Here is a 27638-nt window from a genome sequence, read left to right as displayed (position 1 = left end):
ATGATCTTTTAAAGAAGTTTGACTTAATAGAATGTTCATCTGCAAAAACTCCCATGGCCACTGCCACCAAACTTGAATTAAATAAGACTGAAAGGTCTGTGGACAGTACAAGTTATAGAGGCATGGTTGGTTCACTTTTATATTTAACTGCCAGTAGACCAGATATAATGTTTTCTACATGTCTCTGTGCTAGATTTCAAGCTGACCCTAAAGAATCTCACTTAGTAGCTATTAAAAGAATTTTCAGATATCTCAAGGGGACTCCAAATCTAGGAATTTGGTACCCTAGAGAGTCTGGTTTTGATCTAATTGGCTACTCAGATGCAGACTATGCAGGTTGCAAAATAGACAGGAAAAGTACAACAGGCTCCTGCCAATTCCTGGGAAACAAGCTTGTATCATGGTTTAGCAAAAAGCAAAATTCAGTCTCTACTTCTACAGCTGAGGCTGAATACATTGCTGCTGGAAGTTGCTGCTCTCAAGTGTTATGGATGAGGAATCAACTCCTTGATTATGGACTACATGTTGATAGAATTCCTATTTTTTGTGACAACACAAGTGCCATAGCCATAACAGAGAATACTGTGCAGCACTCAAGGACCAAGCACATTGATATCAAGTACCACTTTATTAGGGAACATGTGATGAAAGGTACAGTGGAACTTCATTTTGTTCCAAGTGAACAACAAATTACAGACATATTTACCAAGCCACTTGATGAATCAACATTCACAAGATTGGTAAGTGAGCTAGGTATGCTTAATTACTCTTAAAATTCATGTCCTTATTGTAATTTAAATTGAAGCCTGAAATGTATTAGCTGCAAGAACAAGTTTGATTTTTAACATAGATTATTCCATCAACGGATATTCCCTATCCGTTGAAAGTCAAAATTGTTCTATCAACGGATGTTCATTATCCGTTGAAAGTCATATACATTTCTGGAATTTTTATCCGTCAACGGATAAAACTGAAGTGCTCTTCAACGGATGACAGTTTACCTTATCCGTTGAAATATCACATCAGTCGATTCAAGTGTTTCACAGCCGTTGATTCTATTGTCTTAACCGTTGATACTCATACATACAGTTGTATGTATTTGTTTTAAAGGTAGTTTTTAGAATACTTACAGTTTATTCTTAAACGGCTGAAATTCACTTACACATATTTATTATTTAATCTCTTATTTATATTTTTTTTTAATTAGAGAAAGTATATAAGCCCTTCTGATTTTTCATTTTTACTTTACGCTTTCTTGAAATTTCAAAGCTTTTACCATTTTCTCTCTGCAAAACCTTCAAGTTATTCTCTGCAATTTCTACTCACAACAATGGCACCAGTAGTAAAGATTATGTCTCAATCTGGGTTCATCTATGAGAAGAACAATTTCATAGCTTTGGTAGGAAAGAATGAAGCCCACTCAGATTATCACAAAATGATGGACTTCATCAAAAACTGTAAACTTAGCTATGCAATGCTGGAAGCCCCAACGATTTACTGTGAAGTAGTTGAGGAGATTTGGACAACTGCTGAGTTCAACTCCATAGATATGACTATCTCCTTCACTCTCAAAGGTAAAAATCACTGTGTTAACTGTGATGACTTACTAGCATGTTTTAAATTACCTGAGAACAATGCCATGACACCACACACTGATAATGATGTATCCAGCATGTTAGATTCTATAGGTTATTCTCTTAACTCTGCTAGTTTAGGGAGTATTAAAAGAAAAGGCCTTAGGAAAGAATGGAGTTTTCTTGGGGATGCCTTTGTCAAGGTTTTCTCTGAGAAAATTAGCAATTTTGATGCCATAACTTCATCTCTTGTTAATATGCTCTATATGCTTATTTCTGATAGGTATTTTAATTTTAGCAACTATGTTATGCTAGAATTGGGTACTAGATTAGGTAACAAAGCTAATAGACCTAATAACATCTATTATGCTAGATTCTTTATGTTATTGGCTAACCATGTTGCTGAAGGTTTGGTCATTACGAATGAGAATAATAAACTCAAGTGCTGGGCACAAGAGAAAAGAGTTCTTGCAGATTTATTGAGAATGGATCTCAACAGCAGTGTGCCATTGGTATATTTACCAATCATGAATGCACCTCAGGTAGGTGAGGTAATTGCTTCTACAACTCCTACTTCTTCCAACCCCTCTATTTCTTTATCTTCTAGTGTGGCCATGGAATCTGTGACAATGCCCCAACAGATTCCTACCAAGGTCACCAAAACTAAACTTTCAAAATCAAAGACAAAGAAAACCACCTCTGTTGTTTCTCAAAAGACAACAGTTGTAACACCTACCATTAACCCTGAGGGGAGTGAACAGGGTGTGAGTGGTGAGGGGAGGGGTGAACATCAAAGAAACCCCCAGGATAAGGAAGGAGAGAAAAGTGCTTCCCAAGCTAGCCAAGCCACAGTTTCTCAAAAAGCTGTGGTGGTTGAAAAAGTTACTAGCATATCCCTAGCTGCATCCTCCCAAAAGGATGTAACTATTGAAAATAGTTCCCAACCAGGAACACACAAATGAGGGAGGGACACTAAAGCCAAACACTCACCAACAAAAGCCTTTATTAGAAGAAAGAGAGCTAGAACCCAATCTTCTACACAGGGTGCACACACTGCACAGATACATCCATCTGTATCTATGCCTTCTCAAACTCAGTTTGATGTGGCTCCAACAAATGTGGAGTCACAGCCCCATTCTCTCACAATTAACACACATCAATCACCACACACTTCTTCACCATCTCTAGATGTGGATATGTTATTCCCATCAATTCCTGATTCTCCCTCTTTACAACTCAGGGAGGAGCCCCACTCAAATACAGGTGATCATCATCTTTTAGATGATTTGTTGGATCACCCGCAAATTCTTTCAGATGTAATTGAAGGATCTGTGTCACCAAAACTCATATCAATCTACACAGATTCAACAGTTATATCACTTTCAATTTCTACTTCTTTTCCTTCTTCAACGGATATCACTCATCCGTTGACAAGTGGTTGTTCTTCAACGGATAAGCTTAACAGCAGTTATCCGTTGATACCATCAGTTTCACCTTCAACGGCTATTCTTCATCCGTTGATAGTCTCTACACACACAACTGAAACAATTTCAAGTGTAGAAGACTTGATTACTGTACAATCACTTCTAGGACTGAGGGAAGGGAGTGACAATTTGAGTGAGAGGCTGGGTTGCTCCCAGGCAAAAGGAGAGATTGAGAGCTCAAATATGCATGCTATTTCTTCCAGCATGGTAAAAGTAAGTGAGAGGAGTACCACCTTAGTAGGTGAAGGTGAGGGAGTGAGTTGTGTGAGCCAGGGGGAGCCCCTGATGCAAGAACATAGAGAAAATGAGAGAAAAGCAGGTACATCAGATATAAGGATGGATCCAGCCATTGCTAGTGAGTCAATGATTGTGAATGATGCTGAAAAGGAAATACAATTTCAGCAACATACAAAGCTGTAATTGATAACATTTCCTTGGATGCTGACACTTTTACTCATCCTGTTTCAGCCTATCAAGTATTGGCTGCACAGGGCAATGTGGAGGCAGAAAAGACACTACATCTAGTACATACAACAGCATCTCTTCAAAGGGACAAAACTGCTATTAACAAGATGCCTTCAACAGCTGGTGAGTCATTTGAAGAATTTGGAGTAAATTCTGATGATGATGACTTTGTTTCTTCTGATGGAAGCATGAACTTAGGGAGAGATGAAGGCCCTAGTTCTATTCCAAATCTACCTGAATGGGCCTTCACAAAGGAGTCTACAACAGGGCAATTCAATGTCTCCTTAGTCAAACAAATCAGTACTATCAAACAGGCCATTCAGAAAACTTCTCATGCTGGTACAAAGGCTATCCTTATAGCTCACTTGGACTCACTGCATCTCATGAAGTTGCAGCAAGTAAGACAGAATCTGAGTGTGGATGAACTCAGAAAGGATATTGCTGACTTGAAATCCTACAATTCTGAAAAATTGGATTCAGTCATGCCCTTTGGTACAATGCAGGACATTTTGTTGAGATTGAAAAAGGAATCACATACTGAAAAGAGGCTGGCCAAATTGGAAGACAGAGTTCAAGTTATTGAAGATTCTGTGGCCACCATTCTTCACAACCAACAATCTCAAACAAATCTACTTATGCAGCTGGCAAAAGCACAGGGCTTGACCCCTCTCCTTGATGATAACAAAAAGGGGGAGAGTAAAAGGGAAGGGGAAGGAGAGCCATCTACAAAAATCCAAATATCTAAAGTGCTAGTTCCTGCCATCACTACTTCTCCAATCATTCAAATCAAAGGAAAGCCTGATGGAATTGATTTAATCCAGCTAGCAGCAGCTGAAATTCAAGTGAAAGAGCAAAGGAGAAGAATTGATGAAAGGATGCAACAGCTGTTTGGCTCAACACAAGATAAATCAATATCTGTGAAACATAGCACAAAGGTTGAACCAATCAATATGGAGCACAAGCCAGAAAGGAGAAATAAGGTTGGAGAGACTTCTTTCAAGAATCTAAAACCTATGGTTCTCAAGCCCAACACCAGATCCAGCAAGGACTCCACAAAGAACCCTCTTGACTTTGCTCAGATGAAAGAAGTGGACTTTCCTCTTCCAAAGCCTGATGAAGACAAAGTTTTGGGTACAAGCATCATAAAACACAAGGAGACCATGGATGAGGCAGTAAGGAGAAACATGGTTATTATCTTTAGAGAGGGAAAGAGCATATGTGTGATGCAAGGACATCCCAAATTCTCAATAGCCAAGAGGGAAGAAACCAAAAGGTTAAAGAAAGAAGCTGAAAAACTCAAGGCTGACAAAAGAGCACAAGCAATGCTTGAACAAAAGCTAAAGTTAAGTCTAGTTGAAAATGAGAAAGGAATTGAAGTCAGGGGTGAAGACAAGATTGCAAACTTAGATGAGGTTTTTGGGAGTATATTTGGTGAAAGCATGGAGGAAAAAGAGGAATGGCAGAAGGGAAACAGAAGAAAGGCCAAGGCACATAGAAGGAGTGAAGGAAACACTGAAGAAACTAAATCTCTACCTTCCATACCTGAACCCTTTGTTGCTGATCCCACTATAAACATCCATGGTGAACCAATCATCCCAAAAGAGGAACCTATTGATTGGGACACCATCAATTTGCCTACCTTTTTAACCACTCTTCCACTACCAAAGAAACAGAAAAGAAAATCCAAATCTACCCCTCCCCTAAACTCTAAGAAATTCACTCAAAAACATAAACCTAACCCTAAGCCACCCATTTCTAAAGATGATTATGTTCACATCTGTGACATAAAAGAAATTTCAGACATTGAACTCTATCTGGATGAGCTGGAGGATGTAAGGGGAATTGCTGCTTACAGACAGCTACCAGAGAGATTGGTGTTCAGATACAAAGGAGCTGGGGAAAGAACATGGCCTCTCTACAGGATTCTGAATGAAGGCTACTCTACCTTGATCAGAGTCTTTTCAGCCATACAAAAGGATTCTGGCTTTACCAGGACTGCCAAGACTGAAATTCTCAACAAGATTGCCAACATAAGGAAAACTTGGAGGGAGCCCAATGCTTTGCCTAGAACCTTACTCATTCAAGAAAGGGGAACTACAATTCACAAATCACCTCATTAGTTGATGGAATTCAGAGATGATAAAGGAGTCAGAAGATTTTTTAGACTTGAAGACCAACTCAAGATTGCCAGCAATGAAACTCTCAAAGAAATGCAATCTAAGTTGGATATCAGTGATGAAGATGAAGCTGAATTCTTCAGACAACTCCAACTCCAAATTGAGGAAAATGACAGAGGGCTAGGAAAGAAAACCAGGGATCAAAGAAGAAAAAGATGAGTTGCTCAGGCTAGAGGAGCACCCTTGGAAATACTGTAAATCTTCAATTACCTTCTAGTACATACACTTTTGCAGCACTTTTAAATTTCTACTTAATTTCAGTTCATATATTTGTTAAGTGTTTTGTTATCATCAAGTTAACCTTGAATTTATGTCTACAATTCTTATAGACATAAATAGGGGGAGATTGTTAGGAATATATGTGCATTAGTTTGATGATATGTTTAACAAAACACTTAAGTAGAAATCTAGTGTTTGTAGCCTCAACGGATAAGACCACTTTGGCTATCCGTTGATGGTGTAGCTTTACTTAGAAATAAGTCTAGTGTTGTAGCACATTTCAGTCTCTGAATTTGAGATATAATTCTTAAATGTTGAGGGAAATTATAAGTCATGTTGACTTCTAAAGGATATGCAGATAGGAAGGCCAATTGTAAATATTTCATGCCTTGTAATTTTGTATAAATGAAATGGTGTCAACGGATAACTTAAAGACCTTCAACGGATGAGAAACAAAGCTTCAACGGATGTCTCTAAAGCTTCAACGGATAACATCCTTCAACGGATGAGTGCATCAACGGATAGAGCTTCAACTGCTAACACATCAACGGATAAAGCCATCAACGGATGAAGGCTTCAACGGATGTTCTGTTAAATAGCAGTTGACAAGTGGTAGTTGTACCTACAAACAGAGGCACATGGGTTGACAGAGACAACTGAGATGTGGTAGCCTATTTCAGGAACATCAGAAAAAGCAGCCGTTCTACTCTAGTATAAAGAGGCAATAGTCAACAATGCACTGGAGTAAAATGGAGAAGAAACAAGTGGAGAACTTATTTTATTATTGTACTTTTTATCTTTGTCTTCACTTGTAAACTTGGTGTTATATAAACCAAGTAGCAGCTAGTAATTAGAAAAGAATTTTTCCAGAGCTGTTTAGAAAAATCTTGAGAAAAATTATCTAGTTTGTACTAGGATGCAGCTGTGATCAACTTCTTGAATCACAGATTTTCTGAAATACCATCTCTGGTGGAACAACAAATCCACCAGAAAAGGTCTGTTGTGTTCTGTACTTTTGTGCTTGAATATATATCTGTCTGTATTAGCTTAAAGCAATTCACACACTTGTTTATCTTAAACACAAAGCCTTTGAAACTGCTCAAAACTTGAAAAAGTTTTGAGATTTACATTCAACCCCCCTTCTGTAAATCTCATTGTTAGTTCACTAGGAATAACACATGTAATGGTTGTAATGGAAAATAAAAGACTGAAAAGGGAAGGAGTATAAAGGGATATAAAAGACAATAGAGTTTGAGGAATGATAAGGGAGTTGGGTATGAGGAAACCCTAAAGACTCGTAGCAATAGAAATAGAAAAGTATGTATTCGTCAGGATGAGGGTGATTCACCATAAGTTAAAGTTGATGGTTGAAGGCATAAGAGATACATATATTTTATCCCCTGTAAGTTGGGAGGATTCGAGGAAACCTTGAGATAGTTCGAAGGATAAATAATGAGACGCGGATAGACTGAGGAGACAAGAAAGTAAGAAATTAGGAAAATCGGATGAAGGAAGTGACCTTCAAGAATGTGAAGTGTAAGACCAGTGGCATGATACCCAGAAAGGGAGATGCCAGGTATGAAAGATATCCCAACATTGAGATGACTGTTGAGATAAACAACAAAAGTAAATAAGGAATTATTAAGAAGAAGTTCACGTTGAACACGACCAATATCTTCCAGAACATCCCTGTTATCATTACCAAATCAGGAAAGAAAAGTGGATAACAGTTATTGTCTTTTGGAGGCCATATAGATTGACCTCATTTTGGATAAGGATATTATTATGAAATTTGGTATAGAATATCAAGGTGGAAATGATTGAATAAGATACCCTTATCAGGGATATATGACTTGATTTACCCATGGAAGGATGCGAGTACTTTTTTTAAAGGAGGAATTAAGGATAGAACCTCGATAACTTGAGATGAACCATAGGGGAATGCATGAAGGTTGGCATTTCACCCTTAATAGGGACAGTATGAGTTTTGACGGTATGAATTGGAAAGGATTAAGGTAACAACAACCTTCAAGGATCAGTGGAAAATTTTTTCAGAAGTATATAGACAATGATTTTGGTATTAGTAAATGGTATCTTGATATGCCCTGAGCCTAGGGTATACCTGATGAAGGATTTAAGGATAACCTTAGAGGTTTTACAAGGAGAAAGGTAGTATTCAAAGTTCTCAAGAAAAGAAATTTTGATAAAGGAAATATGACGTAATTATAATAATGCAAGGTGGGGCACGTATTGAACCATAAGAAAGTATAGATCGACCCAATGAGGGTCGAGATTGGTGAAAACAAGAAGGAACCAAGATAAGAGACGTCCTAAGTATGATCGAGAGTCAGTCGTGGCAATGTTCACATCTAAAGACTAAGGCAATGACTTATGGAAAAATGGTGATTTTTTTTCTCACCAGGGCTTAAGGAAGAGCATTTTCACACAAGCAGTGGCTGGAAATGAGGTAGAAAATTTAGTTGGAGATCGTTCAAAATACATTGATTATAAGGAACTATTACTATCAGGAAAGTCCAATGAGGTGGCTGACACTTTAAAGGTAAGAGGATAATTATAGGCGCTCATGCTAGAGGAATATTGTGATGATGGTTGAAGCCGTGAAGGTTGTATTATGGTTTGGAAGATTGACATTCCTTCTGATGACTGTGCAATACCCAACCATAATAGTAGTTTGATAAAGATTTAATTCATGTAATCGCCGTGAACGGGCTATCTATCTTAGAAGGTCCTATCTTGAGAATAATCCAGGACCATATTTCAAAAAGGACTAAACGAACCTTTGAGTTAAGTCTTCTATTGAAGGCATATGATTAAGAATGGTATTAACCTTCTAACGTTGCTTTGATTGAAACTCTTCTGCAATTTTATCTGCTTCATGTCATGAAAGTACGTCAGGATCTGGAGTGTTCTTCATGAATTATGAATGGTAATTATGTTAACTCCTTAGAAGAATTTGATACGACAGGTATAGACTCCGTAGGGTTAGCTATTAGGATTCCAAGGAAAACGAATGACGACAGTAGCTCAGTGGTGGACCATAGTAATGCAGCAACGATTCTTTGAATAATGAGCCGATTACAACCGTGAGAGTTGTAGTGTAATGGATGTTGAGATTAGGTACCCCTAATCGGGTTGTGGTGATGTATAAGTTATCGTTGAATAGACTGATTAAGTAGATTATCTACCTATTGAATACTTATTCCTTCTTATCAATAGAGAGTCGTATTACTATACGAGGAAGGTTGCGGTGCAAGCATAGGATTCTAGTAACGATGATGTCTAGAATGAGACCCCAGATTCGATTTTCGATGATGAGGGAGTTTCAAAGGTGATTGACTATAAGCTCGAGGAAGAGCATGGGTCCATAGAATGATGGACGGAATAGCAAAATATTTAAGCATGTGAAATGTGATGCGATAATACTTGATGTTAATATATACACATATGTTTTGTTCTCCTATGACAAACCTCTATAGTTCAGAGGTAGATTCCAAGCCAGATATTTGTGGCAGTATATTTTTTTTCTTCATATACAATTCTCTTCAATTCGATCTTTTCTCTCATTTTCATTTTGTATAAGCTGAGAAGAACAACCCTTCCAGAAGGGGAGGTATTGTCGAATGACTATCTATCTGTGTGATAGAAGCCTAGTAGGATACCACATGTTGTTTAATTGCTTGTCAAGTACTAAAGGCTGGCCACCTTCTATACTAACTATGCAATAGAACAAGTGTTCATGATCATAGTGATCTCTCAATAAATTCCTTTACTTCTATATGATTGATCAAGCTTCCAAAGATAGAAACAGCTAGAAAATGAGTACTGCAACTCTCAATAAATTCCTTTACTTCTATATGATTGATCAAGCTTCCAAAGATAGAAGCAGCTAGAAAATGAGTACTGCAAGTGTGTTGTCTCCAAAATCGAAACGCGTTCGTGATACTAAGGTTGACGCGGTTAGTAAAAGGTTATAGAATACTAACGAACAAAAGTGTATCCATCATAGTATTATGTACGAAAGATAGTAATGATTACGAACTGGAAAAGAGTGGGTATTGAGAAGCATAAGCTATAGATCTAGATTAGAAAATGAGAGTCTGTACAATAGACTTGAAAGAAATTTGGAATGATCACTTAACGCGGATTGAGTTTTCTTACGATAATCGATCGTATGTCAGTATTGAGGTATCGCCTTATGAGATCCTTGAGGGACGACAATGTCGATCTCCCTTATGTTAGGATGAAGTTGTAGAGCGCAAGATGCTTGGACCCACAATAGTCCAAAGGACCAAGGATATAATAGATCTAATCAGAGGACGGCTGGTAGTAGCCCAAGATGGACATAAGAAGTATGTTAATTTGACACAAAAGGACAAAGAATAAGAAGTAGGGGACCTAGTGTTGTTATAGGTATTCCCTTGGAAAGGATGGATGTGGTTCGGAAAGAAAGGAAAGCTAAGCCCACGAATTGTTGGACCCTTGGGTATATTAAGTCGTATTGGGAAGTTAACATATGAGCTAGCCTTACCCTGAACCTTAGCAAGTTCATAACGTGTTCCATGTATCAATGTTAAGGAAGTGTAATCCGGATGCCAGACAAATAGGGGCATATGAGCGCATAGACATGCAACCAGACGTAGCCTATATGGAGCAACCAGGAAGGGTTATAGATCAAAAATGGACAAGTGCTTAGAAGAAGGGTTATCATGCTAGTCAGGGTTTGTGGCAGAACCACAATGTGGGAAAATTGACTTGAGATTTAGAAAGTGCAATGCTAAGAAAGTATCCCTATTCATTTTCTATCTGATTCCGGGACGGAATCCTTTTAAGGAGGGGAGACTGTAATAACCCCAAAAAATTTTGGACTTTTTGTAAACCTTATGAACAGTGATTTTGTTGATTATGCTGAATAAGAAAACTTTTCATGACACACAATATAGCAGTTCTTTTATTGATATTCTGAGGTCTTATTAGTACTCTATATGGTATATAAGTGTACGTAAAGATCGTCAAAATCCAAATCCGAACACTTTGATTTTTCCCGAAAATCCACCAGATACGAAAGAATTGAGTATAAGGTAACATGATTAAAAGGATTTAAATTCAAGTATTATAAGAGAGGATCATAAAAGGAATATAAATTATTAAGAAGGGTTTAGGGGAACCCAAGTAATAAGATCCCGGGTATGATCTCTCAAACAATAAACGAGAACGAAAGTTAAGCGAACCGTAAAACAAATAAGCGACGAAGAGACAAGCTTGTACAAGAAGCCAAGGATAGTGACATCATCAAACCACAAGGAAGAGACATGTGGCAAATGGATGACATAGACATGGTGACATAAGCATGACAAATGGAGGGATTGTTGGTTGATTACAAGCCACGCATATTTTACCATGCAAAGCAAAACAAAAGGAAACAACCAAGCAAAACAAATCAAAAACACAAAACACAAGTTGACTTTCCCCATTTTATGAAGAAGCTCTCGGCCTTTTCCATTTCAAGGAAGAAGAAAATTCAAAACCAAAGTTCCAAGCCTTGTTAATTAGTGAGGTAATTATCTAAGGTTCCTTGTACATAGATATAGATATCCTATGAATCTAAGCTTCCAATTCCTTCACAATCTCTTCCAATAATTCATGAAAGAAGAGAGTGAATAGTGTTTTTCAAGAACTTGAAATTTTGATCTTGTGTTTTTGCTTAGATAAAGCTTTAGTAAGGATTTTCCAAGGTTGTTCCAAGCTCATTACCTACTCCTACTCACAAGGAAGGTATAATCTCTTAACCTAGCATAGTTATTGAATGTTAAGAGCTTGTTATGAGTAGTATAATTCATGAGAAGCATGGTTATTGAATATTTAGAGATTGGTTGGTTTTGTAATGTTTTTGGAATGGTAAATCTTGATTATTAGTTAATGAACTTAAGTAAGCTCTTAGTTCATGATTGAGAAGTAGTATAAATTGGAAATCTTGAGTTGTTGGGGCTGTTGTAGTAAAGAATGGATGAATTTTGGTTGTAGTGGTGATTGTGGGCTGAATTGTGAATTGATTGGAATGGTTTAAATTTGGTAATCGCGTAAATATAGCCGTCGTAATTCCCGATTTACCTTAGACTGCTTTTGTTCTTAACATCAGGACCCGTGAACTCACTGTTAGGTTTTGACCATTGCCATTATTAGATAATTCATGTTACGAGCTTCGTTTTGATATGTGGTTCGCTTGAATCCGATGTACGGTTTAGGAGAAACGACCGTTTTAAGTAACGGTGTTTCGCGAACGAACCATTACCCCTCGCCTTACTTTAAAACCTTGGTTAAGGCCCTTAAATGACTAATTGGAGTATGAATCAATTATTTAAAGTGGATCAGGCAGTTGGTAGGGTACTCGCGAAAGAATCGCTTTAAAATTCTTAATGGTTAATTTATTAAAAATGGTGGAGCCGAGTGTACTCGAGCGACTTAAGTAAATCGTTAAGCGCAAAAGCGAACGTTAGGGTTCAATTGGTTAAAGTCTAGTTTCTTAAGCGACCGGGGTTTAATTCCGACTTATGTTGTTGTTCATAGGTTATCGGACCCACTCTAAGCTTAAGTCTATCCGGGAGCACTCAGGCAAGTTTTATACCCGTTATACTGTTGTTGTGATGTATATATGTATATGTATTATCTTGTGATAGATTCATGATGGTTAATTAGCAAATCTTGCGATATATTGAAGCATGCTGATATGGGATATATGCATGTCTGTTTTTTAATCTTGATATCTATCTGTTGATTCCAATGCTTATAGTTGCATAATACCTATGCTAGAGATAAGCAGTAATTGCGTATACCCTTAGTATAGGGGACCCAAAGGTGAACATTTTCTAAAACCGGGAGTCGATGTTCCCGAGTATATTATATATATTTATATATATATAGATATAGTTTTCAAAACTATTAATCGAATAAGGTTTATTCGATAACTTAATTTTTATTAATGAATATTATTTTTGAATATTCATTCGAGGACTTATGACTCCGCTTATTTACTAAATAATATTGTTTATTTTATTAAAAAATAATATTTCGATAATCAAACTTATTTTCGATTATTCAAATAAAGATCATACTTTTGTATAAGTATATCTTTGGTTATTTATTATTCATTTCAAGTATGAGTTTTAAAACTCCTACCTCGATTATTTTTATAAGGATCACCCTTATGGGAATATTATTTATATAATAATATTCAGATACTTTCTAACATATCGGGACTGATTTATTTTATTAAATCAGCATTAATCTAAACATTCTTTAAAATGTTTTCGAGTCTTCAAAATGATTTTAAAAGTTAGGGCGGATCCCAAAACTCATTTTTATATTTAAGATCCTCATTTCGAAGGGGATTTAAATACTCGCTCAAAACCTGAGGGATCCGCTCTGTGGTGTGTTTCATATTCGCAACAAGGTTGCTGTTTTGATAAAAGAGTTTTTGATTACTTACCCAACACTCGGGAAGTAAAATTCTTAGAACAAGTTAATCCATTAACAGGCACCGCCTGGGAAATATCGGTGAGTTTTCCTTTCCATCTAGATACGACTTCTTGGTGGAGCCGTATCAACAAGTTTCTACTTGGGGAAAAGGGGGACAAGCTTTACGTTTCAGAGTCATGGATTTCATCTGAACTAGGAGTGGCGTAAGTGGTCGAGTGGCGTCGGCCCAGCCTTATTATATTGGCCCAAATGGCCGGGAAGTTCCGCTAAGACGGTCCATTCCTTAGGAGTCCAGTGTTCGGTTGACAAGTAAATCCGACAGGTTCTCCTCTACATGTAGAAAATGGTGGGGTTGCACTACTGCGACTGATCATCGTAAGTGGTCTTCCTGGCGCGGCAAACTCCCGTAATGAGTTCATCATCCAGTTTGGATATTTCTGCAACACTACCCGGAGCATTCGATCGAAAGGCTACGGATGGGTGATTGCTGAGGCATTGACAGGGTCAAACGGTTATAATGATGTTTCCCTCAAATGAAGTATCTCGTAACTTCATTTCTTTTAAACAACATTTCAAGGATTGAATCTATTCAAGTCTTATCTTGTAGTCTCATCTATGTGATGAACTTTCGAAACTGTTTATACCTTGAACGGTGGTGGTTCAAGTAGTATTCGGAAAAGATATAAGTATATTGGAGTATCTTGTAACTTCATCTTTTCAACTTATATCCAGTTAATGATTATCTTATGAATGACAAAGATTTTCAGAAAAACGTTGAGACAAGGTTAGATATATAAGATCACCTTGCAACGATATTTTTATACAGTTATAAACTGGAACTCTGTGTATATTATACATGTCAGAGGATTTCAAAGATTGTGAAAAGTATATATGTATATATATACTGAATATTTTACGACTTGGTCGCGTTAAGATATCAACTTGGTTCATTTCTTCTTGACCAAGACTTTCATGAGTACTATGAAAATGCTCATATATTGTTAATTATTATACATATTATTTCGGTGGGCTTGTTGCTCACCCTTGCTTTCTTCTTTCATCACACAACAATAGATAGAAAAGATGAACATGACCAAGCTTCCAATTCGCAAGCGGTTAGGAAACGTTCCGCAGTTTTCTGGAAGCGTTGATGCCGCCGTAGCTGAGGTAGGAACTACCAATAGGCTAGGCTTTCAACTATTGATGAACCAGACTTATGTATATTATGAATTGTAATAATGGCAAAGAATATGTAAATTATTCAGAAACCCTTTTGAGGTGAAATGGTTTATAATTGTGGAGTAAAATGACTTGTGTTATTTTTGGTATTCATCTCTGAGACTATAACTTGTGGTGTGTGTGTGTGTATATTGTGGGGTCACAGTACGCAGCAGTTGGTTGATTGTTAAGGTTAAGTATTATTAAGGGAAATGGAACTCGTGACAACCCAGATCCCTGACCCCGGATCTGGGGGTGTTACAGCATGAGGCTCTTCGTGGGCCTTCGACTTATGGGTCCGGTGGACCTTCGGCCCAATGGCTGGATCGTCCGATGGGCCTTCACTCAGTGGGCCTTCGGCTTATGGGTCTAGTGGACCTTCGGTCCAATGGCTGGATCGTCCGATGGGCCTTCACTTAGTGGGCCTTATTGGGCCCATAGTCAACAAGAAGATTTCATAATTAATAAATTTGTTGTTATATAAATATCGAGGTTAGATAGAAAAGAGTAGAAGAGAGATCTTTATCTTGGAAACTTGTCAAACACAATTTTTTTTTCGCCAAGTAACTAGAAATATAATCTTTTTTACAGGATAGTGTTGTGCCTAAAATCAGCCATGGATCAAATTTATGACCCATAAAGTGAATAAGTGGATTGGCATAATAAATTAGACTTTCTAAATGACAAATTAATGATCATGAACCTAAGTGAACTGGTACGATTGAGATATTGATATAATGGTTAGGGTCTGTTATGATGATTATCATAGCATGGCAATAAGGGAAGCCTCTTATAAATTAGCCAATACCCTAGGCTTCTTACAATATGCCAAGACTCGGGGGTAGTCAGGAATCATGTAGGTCAGGTTATTTCCAATATGGTGAAAGACCTACACGAGTTTATCTTGATTATGGTGAGAAGCCTGCAGAGGCAGTTTTCTAGTAGGACACAACTTCTGGCCAGCAAGGAATAGAGAGCTGGACTTTTAACATGTTACCACAACTTAGAAAACGTGGATATACATGATATATGTATGGAATATACATGATCTCATGGATTATTATGATAATTACATGATTAAACAAGGATTCTAGTGGCATATTAGGAGAAGGACTCTTGGTGGTTAGCTTAAACCTAGTTGAATAATGCTTGAAAACTATCACGGGTTTAGTAAAAACGTTGTCACCCCTATTTGGAGGAATCCTAAGGCTATAGAACTACATATGGGCTTGAATACCTATAAAAAATAGGATATGTGGGCCATTTGTAAATGCTAGATACTCATTTTTTTATCAAAAACACACGGTGGAGCTCTCGTGAGACAATTCTGGGCATCCGCACGACTGAGTAAGATATACTTTGTCACCACCGCTTGGAAATTCAGTCCAAACGCAACCACAAACCACTCCCGGTTCCGACAGATCAGGCGTATTCAGCTTTTCACAATACGCCCGATTTCCAGGCTAAATCGCCACGATTATTCCGTTATTCCAGTAATAACCTCTCTGAATGTTGTACCAAATTGCTCTCACGATAGACACGATTTTTATTATAATATTTAACCCATAATTTTTTTCCTTTTACCAAAAAAGAGAATCCAAGCCAAAGTGACAGGCTCTGAGTCTCAGATTCCTGAGTGAGTTTTCCAATTAAAAAAGAAAAAGAAAATTGTGATAAAAGTATATTTGCAGAGATTCTCACGATTGGAATACAAATAAAATAGCATCTTTGCAGTTGGCACAAGCGCATGTAAATGGGCCTGACCATCAACACCGAACATAATGGACTTTCACTTTTGACGTCAATTATGTTAAAGTGTAGAATGTAGTATGGAAAAAAACAAGAGCAACTTTGTCTAAGAAAGAAAGATAAATCTGTCAGGTAACCCAATAATAGTCCTTGCAATGTACAAAGTACACAGTATTCTCCCCACTTGGAATTATTGAGCAATCTGCTCCTTCAACTTGAGAATAATGGGGTCCTGATATGTTGTATGTGATATCAACCACTTCTCTTGTCTCACTCATTTCAATGTTTTATTAAAGCCCAGTTTCCATCAATCTTGGTCCCTTGAATTTAAGCCAATAACAAGATGACAAATGCAACGTCTCACTCATCACTTATCACACTACTCATACAAATTTACAAATACAACAAACATCTTTGACTATTTTTCCATAACATAGTGTTACTACTAGTGTCTAGTAGGTTTTGCCAAAGTTAAGACGTGTAAATAACTTAGAAACTATTACAACTACTGCAGCAAGCTAATGCTACCATACAGGTACAGTGTAATTGAGGGTTGCAACTTTTTCCCCCCTGCAAAACTCACTCTCAAGCTTCCCTGGATCAACAACATTTGATCACATTAACTTACAATGGATCAATTTGAGTCACTACAATGGGGCTACGAACCACATGCTTTCCGTCCATCCAAGATAATGACCCGAACAAAGCACCGGAATCACCCATCACTATATTTTTACGCACCACTTTCACTGTCACAAAATAACTCAATTTTCTTATCTTTTCGGTAAAAACTAGCTTCCCTGGTTTCACAATCACTGTCGTTCCCTTGGGTGCGTCTACCTTCACCCTGTAAACTGCATTAGCCTCGCCAACATTCATCACAGTCCGCATCAGTGTCTTGCTTGCAACCCCCATTGAAGAGCTTGAAAACGAAGCAGCAATGCTTGGATAATTCAAATTCTCTGCCATAGGCTTCTTCATCGGGCAATTTACAGGTGATCGAGTGATCACCTGAATGGTCTTCGGGCCATATCCAATAGCACACAAGAAGCTCACATAATCACTATTTACTACATCGTACACAAGTCCTGGATCCATTGCACGATCAAGATTCAAATGCCCTGCACCAAAATCGTAAGGCGTAGTGGCCTTGCCAGTGGCCTCATCAGTCATGGGATGCAACATATTGTTGAGCGTATTGGCCGTAGTCATCATAGCAGATCTTATTGCTGCAGCACTCCAATCTGGATGTGCGGATTTAAGCAATGCAGCAGCCCCACTAACATGAGGACATGACATTGAAGTTCCAGACAAAATATTGAACTCTGTCTTTCTATTATCAGAATCCAGACCAGTTGGACCAACAACATCAGTCCAACTAGCTAAAATGTTAACTCCAGGAGCAATTATATCAGGCTTCAAGATCTCTGGATTCATACCACTTGGTCCCCTCCCGGAAAATGAAGCCACAACCGGAGCTGGCTTGATTCCAATTATCGTGCCTCCAAAAGAAATACTAGCAGTCGGCAAAACAGCAGACGAACTATACCCCTTAATAAAATCACCTTCATCCGAACCAACAGCACAAGCCGGAAGAAGATGAGCATCTCCAACAAGCCCTTCACCATTCGAAATCCCATTAGCCAAAATCATCCCAATCCCTCCAGCTTTCTTCACAACCAACCCTTTCGCAACCCTCGGATTATTCCCCCTGTCACAAATCACAATCTTCCCCTTGACTTCACTAGGATCAAGCGAATTCTCCATACACAACGAAGCCGACAAAACCCCCGATTTCCCCGGATATACCAAAGGATACATCTTCCCCGTAATTGGCAACCCCGAATACAAGGAAACCCCACTAATCTTCCTCCCATCCCCTAAAATCACATCAGCCGGGAAATTCCTATCAATCGTCCCGGCCCCAACCGTCATAATCCACGGAGCCACATTCGTCACCGACATCCCATTAGGCCCATCATTCCCAGCAGACGACGAAACAAACACCCCCCTAGAAACCGCCCCAAACGAACCAATGGCAATAGGATCAAGATAATAAGGCGAAGATATACCATCTCCACCACCAATACTAATACTAATAACATTAACACCATCATTAACAGCAGCATCAAATGCAGCTAAAATATCACTATCAAAACAACCAGAACTCTTCCAACATACCTTATAAACAGCCAATCTCGCCTTAGGAGCCACTCCTTTGGCAATGCCAGCAGCATAGCCTTCGAAACTCGCCTTAAACGCATATCTCCCAGCAGCAGTAGAAGCAGTATGAGTGCCATGACCATCAGCATCTCTGGGTGATTTATACTCAATTGTATCATTAATTCCCCCACCTAAACCCCCAAAACCCTCATTAGCCTCGTGCCCTTTCGCGAAAAATCTCGCCCCAATAATCTTCCGGTTACAATTATCAGCGCTAAATTTAACTCCAACTTGACAAACACCTTTCCAATTCTTAGGCACAGGGCCAATATTAAGGTCCGAGAAGCTCCGTCTTTCGGGCCAAATCCCCGTATCGAAAACGCCGATAATCACATCGGAGCCATAATCAGATTCCGACCAAAGCCCTCGTTGATTCCTCAGACCAAGAAACTGCGGCGAGCGCGTGGTGTGCAATTGCCGCCGCTTATCCTCAAAAGAGGCCAGAACAGAAGGGTGCTGAAGCGTTCGCGCAGCTTGGGAAGGCGTTAACGAGGCAGAAAAGCCGTGAAAAACGGTATCGTATATGTGGAGGATTCGGGTCGGGTCGGTTAGCTCGGATGTGTACCAGTGAAAGTGTGTCGGAAAAACAGAGGGTTTGGCATCATAGTCGACACGGAAGATGTATGTTTTGTGAGTTTGGTCGGAGAATGCAAGTGGAGTTGTTAGGATTAATACGAGGATTATGTGGTGGAGAAGTGGAAACATGGTGGAGAGTGAAGCCATTGAGAGAGTGGGAGGGAGTGGAAGTTAGAGTGTGATTATATAGATACATTTGTATTATGTGTATAGGTGGTGTGGGGTAGTTAGTTTGTGTAGGAGGGATTATTGTCTTTTTGGCAATTTTAAAATAATCTTGATTAGTTAAAGTCAGTTTAATTTCAAGAATCATGTGGGCGCCAAATTCTTAAATTAATTATGCTCATTTTCGTCTTTAAAATTCGAGCAATTGATTAAATTTTTTAGTGCGGTCCGAAAATTTGTTTACGTTAGGATCCGTTTGATTGTTCTTTTTGATATTTTAATTTTTTTTATTAAATTAGTTTCGATTTTACGTCTTATTTTTTATATTAGAAAATTAAGAAGTTCTTTACAATATTACATTTATATCTTTTTGTAGGAGTCTCAAATTATTAATCACGTACAGTATTCTAAAATTTTTCGATTCACCCATTAATTGCTCGTAAAGTACCGACCGATTTGATTTTTAAAATTCGATTAATCCTTACGAATTTTCCTATATAGAAGTATATATAATTATTTATTAAAATCAAAATATCATATTAATTTAAATATGAATAATTATAGAAATTATGATATAATAAATATATATTTGTTAATAAATAATTAATATTATTATAATAATATGTTAAATATAATTTACTATTATAATATATTCAAGTTTTACTCCGATTAATTTTTTCAATTAATTCTCAATTTTTAATTATTTTAAAATAGATAATTCAACCGATCTTGCTAAATTTCTGAATTTTAGGACACTAATCTCATAATGCATATATGAAAAGTTTGCGGCTGGATCACAAATTTATTGACATCGTGTGTATATAGCGAGTTCAATTAAAAGTAAGCGATTTAATGTGTTTGGGGATTATTTAAAGATTTGGATTAGCTAAAAGTGAGTTTAATTAGATGTGTTTGATAATGATTAATATATTATATGGTATGAGTTTGTCTGTGCAAGTGGTTTTTGATAGTGGCAAGATATGTTTGAATCTCAGAATAGCGATTGCTAGGGCCACTAAAGATATATATTTAGGTCTGGTGTCCAATTACTTAAATACTAACATTAAATAAAAATTTAATTTGATAAATACAGAGTATATTCTGCCATTGAAAAGTGCGAGGACCGACGAAAATATGCAAATTTGACCGTTTGTCAAGATTTCTCAACACCAACAAAATAAAGATTTCTAAGCCAACCTTTACTTTATTAAATTAAAAGTACTCGATGTTAATTGTTTTTATGAAGCGCTTGTATATGGGTCATCGATACAATATTATTTTTATTTTTTGTATTCGATATTTTTGCACATATATTAAAATTATTTGATTGCATAAAATATTATTTCTGAATTTTTTAAAAAGGATATTGAAAATAAATTAAAAGTTAAAATTTCAAACAATTCAAATAAATGTACATTGAAATGTGTGTATAAATAGTACTCCCTCATGACCTATAATAATACAGGCCCAAAAACAGAGGCACAGGACCCAATTACAAGAGTCCAGGAAGCATTCAGCTATGACCTTAAAGGGCCCAGTACGCGTGGCAATATCACCACCGTCCAGGTACGGGTCCGGATTTGATAGTACCCTGACGCATCCTAGGCGTCCACATCCCCTACAGTCCAAAAGGCACACCTACGATCCAGATAAAAAGGTACAAACCCCTAAACCCTAATAGGGGGCCTATAAAAGGCAGGGCAGAAGGAATACTCTCTCTCCCACATATACTTACATACACACGTACACACCATAATAATACTTGCATAATTCCCGTTTTGCCCCCTTTTCTCCTTAAAACCCTTTTCTCATTCTCAAGCCGGAGGTACCGCGGGGACGCCACCCCCCCTCCGGCTCTGTTTTGTAGGTTCCCACCCTACAGCTACACCGCACGCCGTCGTCATTTCTGTCAAAACGAAGCTTGAGTCCGGGCCCGGTGAGGAGAAGGCCCCGGGGCGATTTGGGATTATCATTGGCGCTAGAAGGAGGGGCTGAAGCTCCGTCCACTGGTGTTCATATCCGCAACTTCTACCCCCACCCAGTAACTCGGAATACCATCCCCCGGTAAGAACGCCACTCCCAATTAGGGGTGAGCAAAAAAAAGTCAAACCGACCGAACCGGACCGGACCAAACCAACCAAACCGCTTATTACGGTTTTTTCGGCGGTTCGACTTGGTCTAGGTTTGGTGTGAATAAAAACCGTTATTTTACGGTTTGACCTGGTTTTCATCTCCAAACCGGACCGTTAAGGTCGAACCGGACCGTTTCAATATATATTAATATATTTATTATAATTATATACCATTTTTATGTATATATATATATTAATTACTTAAGTTTATTTTATACTTAATATATATTTTTTCTAATTAATATCTTCAAATTTGTATTTTACATGTAATATTTGTATTCTAAATTTTAAAAAATAAATAAATTTTATAATTATGTATTTAGTTAGGTTTCAAACCGTTACCGACCGGACCGGACCGTTAACTCGCGGTCTGGTCTGGTCTGGTCCGAAATTTCAAACGGTCCGGTCCGGTTTGATATTCTGTAAAACCGTTATATATGGTCCGGTCCGGTTTGATCGTAAAAAACCGACCAAACCGACCGTTGCACACCCCTACTCCCAATCTTTTAGATCTATTTTTTACAAATTGTATTACTTTGAGTTTGTGGTACTGTTGAATAACCATGACTAAAAGAAAGAGCAAAGCGGTCGTTTCTACTTCTTTCCTTCCACCTCCGCCCCAACCCAGGGATGGAGATATAGAAGATCTGGATGAAGGGCCCCCCATAACCCAGACTCCATCTCAAAATCTCCAACCAGGAGACCAGAGAATAATCATCGAGAAAGCTGCCCATAAGCACACGGGGACTTCCGCCAACCCATGGGGAAGCATGACCCCGGAACAGATACAGGCGGCGATGGACCTGTGGAAGGAAAAACATGATACCGAACCTGAGACCCGCCCAGGGGATCAGCGAGAACGATCCGGGGAAAGGTCCGGAGAATCCCGGGGATCCGTCTTTGACCGGATTGCAAAGAATTTAAAGAAACCACCAGAGGATGCTAGGGATGAAATAAAGAGAGCTGCCCTCCGTGAGAGAATCCGGAAAGAAGATGAGGCTAAAGCCCAAGAAGCTATCGAATAGCGAATCCGGGAGGAAGAGGCAAAGCTAAAAAGGAAGGCACGCCGAATTCATGTTTCTTCCGATTCGGAGCCTGAAAAGGAATCCAAGCAAGAGTAAATGGCCCGGGCCCTTCGGGATCTTAAAAGAAAAGTAGAAGGCGATATGGAAGTGGGAGCGGCAGCCACCCCGTTCACCAAGAAGTTGGAATCTACCCCGATAGAATCAGGGCTGAAGCACTTCAATTTTAACTCTTTTGATGGATTAGCTGACCCCGAGGAGCACCTGAACTATTTCGAGCAAATATCTAATATTTATGATTACAGTGACCTAACCAGATGCCGATTTTTCGCATCAACATTGAAGGGGGGAGCACAGAAATGGTTCAGCCGCATTCCATCCCGGAGTGTGGACTCCTGAAAAGACTTCCGCGAGATATTTTTGAAAAGATTCAGGGCCAACCGGATGAACGAGCTGCAAATGTGTCATCTAGAAACAATCCAGCAAAGAAGCAAGGAATCCCTTCCGGAATTCATCAAAAGATTCCAGGAAGCAGTTAACCAACTCTCCAACTTGGAAGAAAAAGAGGCAGTGAACATTTTTCGAAGGAACTTGCACTCGATATCCTGCGAAGGCTATGTTAAAGACTTGATTCATAGAGAGCCCCAGAGCCTAACATCAGCATACACATTGGCGTCAAAGTTCATAAAGGAAAATGATTTTCTCAAGTCAATGAAGATGAATAGAAGAATACATGATGATGACGATGAGTCTCCGGAGCGACGCTCGTCGTCCCGGAGAGACAAAAGATACAAGCTTGACAGGCAAGCCAACTACATTCAGCAGTCTCGGGGAACCCCACCCCCGGAGATATACGCCGAATCGAGAAAGAATGAAAGGAAACCCAAGACCAAGAAAGAACGCAAGCCGGAACCGGAGTGGACACCCCTCAATAGGCTCCGGGCCGACATTTTGCGCGAAGTTAAGGGCAAGCCATTTTATTATCCGCCAAAACCCTTGCTGGCGCCTCCCGAGAACAGGGCCCGGGACAAGCATTGTGGCTATCACGAGGATCATGGCCATACCACTGAAAATTGTTTCTCCCTCAATATGTTTATAGAAGACTAGATCAAGAAGGGAAACATGAACCAGTATCTTCAAAGGGGGTCAAATGACAAAGACAGGGCCCCGGGAAGAGGCAAAAATATGGTGAACGTTGATTTTGGAGGCACAGCTTCTCCACCTCGGAGCCCGGACCGGGAAAACGATGCGATGATGATCCAGACTCTGGATGATGAGCCGATCTGCTTCTCTTATTCGGATTATGAGGGGCTCGATCCGGACCACAACTTGGCATTAGTGGTGACCCTCAATGTCACAAACAACGAGGTAAAAAGAATTTTAGTTGACAGCGGTTCCTCTGCTAATATTGTATTTGAGCACACACTTAACAGGATGGAGTTCGGCCACCTCCGAATGGACCCCTGTCTTGAAGATCCTTTGTACGGATTTGGGAACACGATGATTCCAATCTGGGGCATCATTTATCTCTCCATCATCTTTGGAACCGCACCTCGGCAGGTCTCTCATATGATGGAGTTCTATGTGATAAGCACAACTTCCTCATATAACATGATCCTTGGAAGGCCCACTATCACCAAGCTCAGGGCAATCCCCTCAACTATTCACTTAAAACTCAAATTCCCCACCCCGGGAGGCGTTGGAGAATTGAAAGGAGACAAGGAAATGGCAGGGAGATGCTATGGTCAAGCCCTGGTCATGGCAGAAATGGAACCGGAGAACCAGAAGAAGATAATGTCCCTACCCAAGGGACAAAGCAGAAAGAAGCATCGAGAACACCTTAGTAAAAAGGCCCGCTTGGATGTGAATATGATTGAAGACTCCGGATACAGCGTAGCCAACGCTGATGCCCGAATTCAGAAAATTGTAGAGAGCAATGAGAAGACAAAGGTAGAACCTGCCCAACAGACAATCGAGGTAGATTTGGAACCCGGAAACCCCACCCGGAAAATCAAAATCGTCAAAGGCCTGGAAACCACATTCTAGAAGGAACTTATCGATCTACTAAAGGAATACGCTGACGTGTTCGCTTGGTCCCCGGAAGACATGCCGGGGATTGATAAACCTGTGGCCATGCACAGGCTGGATGTGGATCCAAAGCAAAAACCAATCAAGTAAAAATGAAGGAACTTTGCCCCTGAGAGACAGCATGCAATCGACCAAGAAGTTGAAAAGTTGTTAAAGGCAGACATAATCTGTGAAATTAAGTATCCGGATTGGCTAGCAAACGTTGTGCTAGTCAAGAAACCCAATGGAAAATGGCGAATGTGCGTGGATTATACAAGCCTCAATTCGGCATGTCCTAAAGACTCCTACCCCCTGCCCAACATTGACTAGCTGATAGACGTAACCTCGGGCCATGTAATGCTAAGCTTCATGGATGCTTTCTCGGGATACAACCAGGTCAAGATGAATCTGGCAGACATCGCGAAGACGACATTCATTACACACCGGGCTGTCTACGCTTTTATTATGATGTCGTTTGCTTTAATCAACGTCGGGGCAACATACCAGAAAGTGATGAATACGATCTTCAAAAATCAGCTGGGCAGGAACATGGAATCTTACGTGGATGATATGATCTCTAAGTTGGTCACAATCCCAGACCACATCCGGGTGCTTAGGGAATGTTTCGACAATTTGAGGAAGTATAACATGAAGCTGAACCCAGAAAAATGCGCATTCGGGGTCCCCTCCGGGAAGTTTTTCGGTTTTCTGGTCAGTGAACGAGGAATAGAAGCCAACCCGGAAAAGATCAAAGCTATAATGGAAATGACAATCCCTTAGACTCAAAAGGACATTCAGAAGCTTGCAGGATGCTTAGCAGCCCTTCGAAGATTTATCCCAAAATTGGCAGAAAGATGCTTGCCTTTCTTTGAGCTGTTAGAAGGAGCCCGGAATAAGAAGCTGATCGACTGGACCCCGGATTGCCAAACAGCGTTTGAGGAAGTCAAGTGACACCTGATGAACCCGCCTACTCTGTCAAAAGCAAAACCCGGGGAGCCTTTTTATCTCTACATTGCAGCCGGAGAAAGAGCGGTATCCTCTGCACTCATCCGGGAGGAAAATGGTTCACAGAGCCCGGAATACTATATAAGTCAAGTCCTGAAAGATGCTGAAACCCGGTACCCAAACTTGGAAAAATTTGCACTGGCTCTTGTGCACTCGAGCAGGAAGCTAAGGCAATATTTCCAAGGCCGGGAAATCAGGGCAATCACTAGTCAACCACTTCGCAAAATTATCCATAAGCCAGACGCTTTTGGGAGATTAGTCAATTGGGCAATTGAATTGAACCAGTTCAATATCAAATTTGTCCCAAGGACAACTATAAAGGCCCAGGCGCTGGCCGAATTCGTTATGGAATGCACCTTCCCTGAAGCCCCGGAGACATCTAAACTCCAATCCGGAGAAGAAAAGGAGGCTAGCAACCGAGAGTCTTGGACATTACACGTTGATGGATCGGCAACAGCCGAGAGGTCTGGAGCTGGCCTGATCCTCTCCAGCCCGGGCGGATTCACGATCCAACAGGCCATAACCTTCGCTTTCAAAGCGATAAACAACCAGACTGAATATGAAGCTCTCCTCTCCGGACTCAGGTTAGCTAAATCCCTTGGAGTAAGAAGTTTAACCATTTATAGTGATTCTCATATTACAGTAAGACAAACCAATGGTGAATATATCACAAAAGATCCCAAACTGGCCCAGTATCAGAAAATGGTCAGGGCAATCCTGGAAACCATCCCGGACCCAACCATCCTGCAAATAAACAGAGAAGAAAACACCAAGGCAGATGAGCTGTCAAAGCTCGCCCAAAACACTTCGAATTTAAGCAGTTCAGTCTACTTCGAGGAGCTCGGGGCACCCAGCACCGACCGACCTGAAGTCCTATGTGTCAACAGCCCGGACAACTGGATGACTCCTTATGTAGCTTATCTTAAGGATGAGACCCTGCCAGAAGACCAGAACAAGGCACGCTTTCTCAAGTATAAGGCTTCCCGCTTCTTTTTAGAAGATAATCAGCTATACAGGCGAACCTTTTCTGCCCCGACTTTGAAATGTGTTGACCCGAACGTGGCAGATTATTGTCTCCGGGAGGTACACGAGGGAATCTGCGGAGATCATTTAGCCGCTAAAGCTCTAGCCTACAAGGTCATCAGACAAGGTTACTATTGGCCCACAATCCACGCCGATTCAGTTGCCTATGTGAAAAAATGCAGCAAGTGCCAAAAATTCAGCAATGTGCCGAAGCAAGGTTCAAGCCTCCCCGGGTCAGTTCTCTCCCCGATCTCATTCGCTGTCTGGGGAATTGACATCATGGGTCCTTTCCCTCGAGCAAAGGGAGACCTTCGTTATATGCTGGTGGCGATCGATTATATGACTAAGTGGGCAGAAGTCAAGGCTATGAGAGCCATCAATCAGCAAGACTGCATCAAATTCGTAGATTCAATTATGATGAGGTTCGGAGTACCGATGGTTTTAATCTCGGACAACGGGCCGCAGTTCGTGGGTTCAGATTTTGAAGCCTATCTCAAGGAGCTCGAAATAAAGCACATGAAAGCATATGTGGCCCATCCGCAAGGAAATGGACAAGTCGAGGTCACAAACAGGACCATACTCCGAGGTTTGGAAAAGAGACTGAAAGATTCTAAAAAAACTGGCCGGATGAACTCCCGAAGGTTTTATGGTCATACAGAACTACCTCCCGGACGGGAACCGGGGAGACTCCTTTCAAGCTTGCCTATGGTACTGAGGCCCGGTTATCGGTGGAAACCGGATCCCCCTCTCATAGAGTGGTCAACTTTGACGAGGTCTCCAACATAGAAGGCCTCATAACCAACCTCGAACTCTTGGATGAAGTAAGAGACCGGGCTGCAGAAAAAATGAAAAGCTACAAGGAAAAAACAAAGCTTTACTTTGCGAAGAAGGCCAAGATAAGAGAATATATGGGGGGAGATCTAGTGCTTCGGGACACCGAAGCCTCGGACCCAACTAATCAAGGGAAACTGCAACCGAACACACCCTGGGGGGGGCAAATAAAAATTATCCAGGTTATAGACAAGATAAATTAGCCCAAAGGCTG

At 39.8% G+C, this 27638-nt stretch overlaps 2 protein-coding genes across 2 annotated transcripts; one reads left to right on the top strand and one right to left on the bottom strand.

Annotated features, from left to right (window-relative positions):
- Window positions 1-16681: 16681 nt before the first annotated feature.
- Window positions 16682-19353, bottom strand: LOC141672806 (subtilisin-like protease SBT1.6). The gene has a single exon (XM_074479483.1). The coding sequence runs from the start codon at window positions 19324-19326 to the stop codon at window positions 17005-17007; it is 2322 nt and encodes a 773-aa protein (XP_074335584.1). The 5' UTR covers window positions 19327-19353; the 3' UTR covers window positions 16682-17004.
- A 6169-nt stretch (window positions 19354-25522) lies between these two features.
- LOC141674475 (uncharacterized) lies at window positions 25523-27379 on the top strand. Its single transcript, XM_074481179.1, has one exon. It carries the CDS (start codon window positions 25523-25525, stop codon window positions 27377-27379), a length of 1857 nt encoding a protein of 618 aa, XP_074337280.1.
- Window positions 27380-27638: the final 259 nt, after the last annotated feature.

Source organism: Apium graveolens, chromosome 7, assembly GCF_009905375.1.
Source record: "Apium graveolens cultivar Ventura chromosome 7, ASM990537v1, whole genome shotgun sequence".
Taxonomy (NCBI): domain Eukaryota; kingdom Viridiplantae; phylum Streptophyta; class Magnoliopsida; order Apiales; family Apiaceae; genus Apium; species Apium graveolens.
The sequence above is the reverse complement of the archived record's forward strand: the minus strand, read 5'-3'. Positions and strand labels throughout refer to the sequence as shown.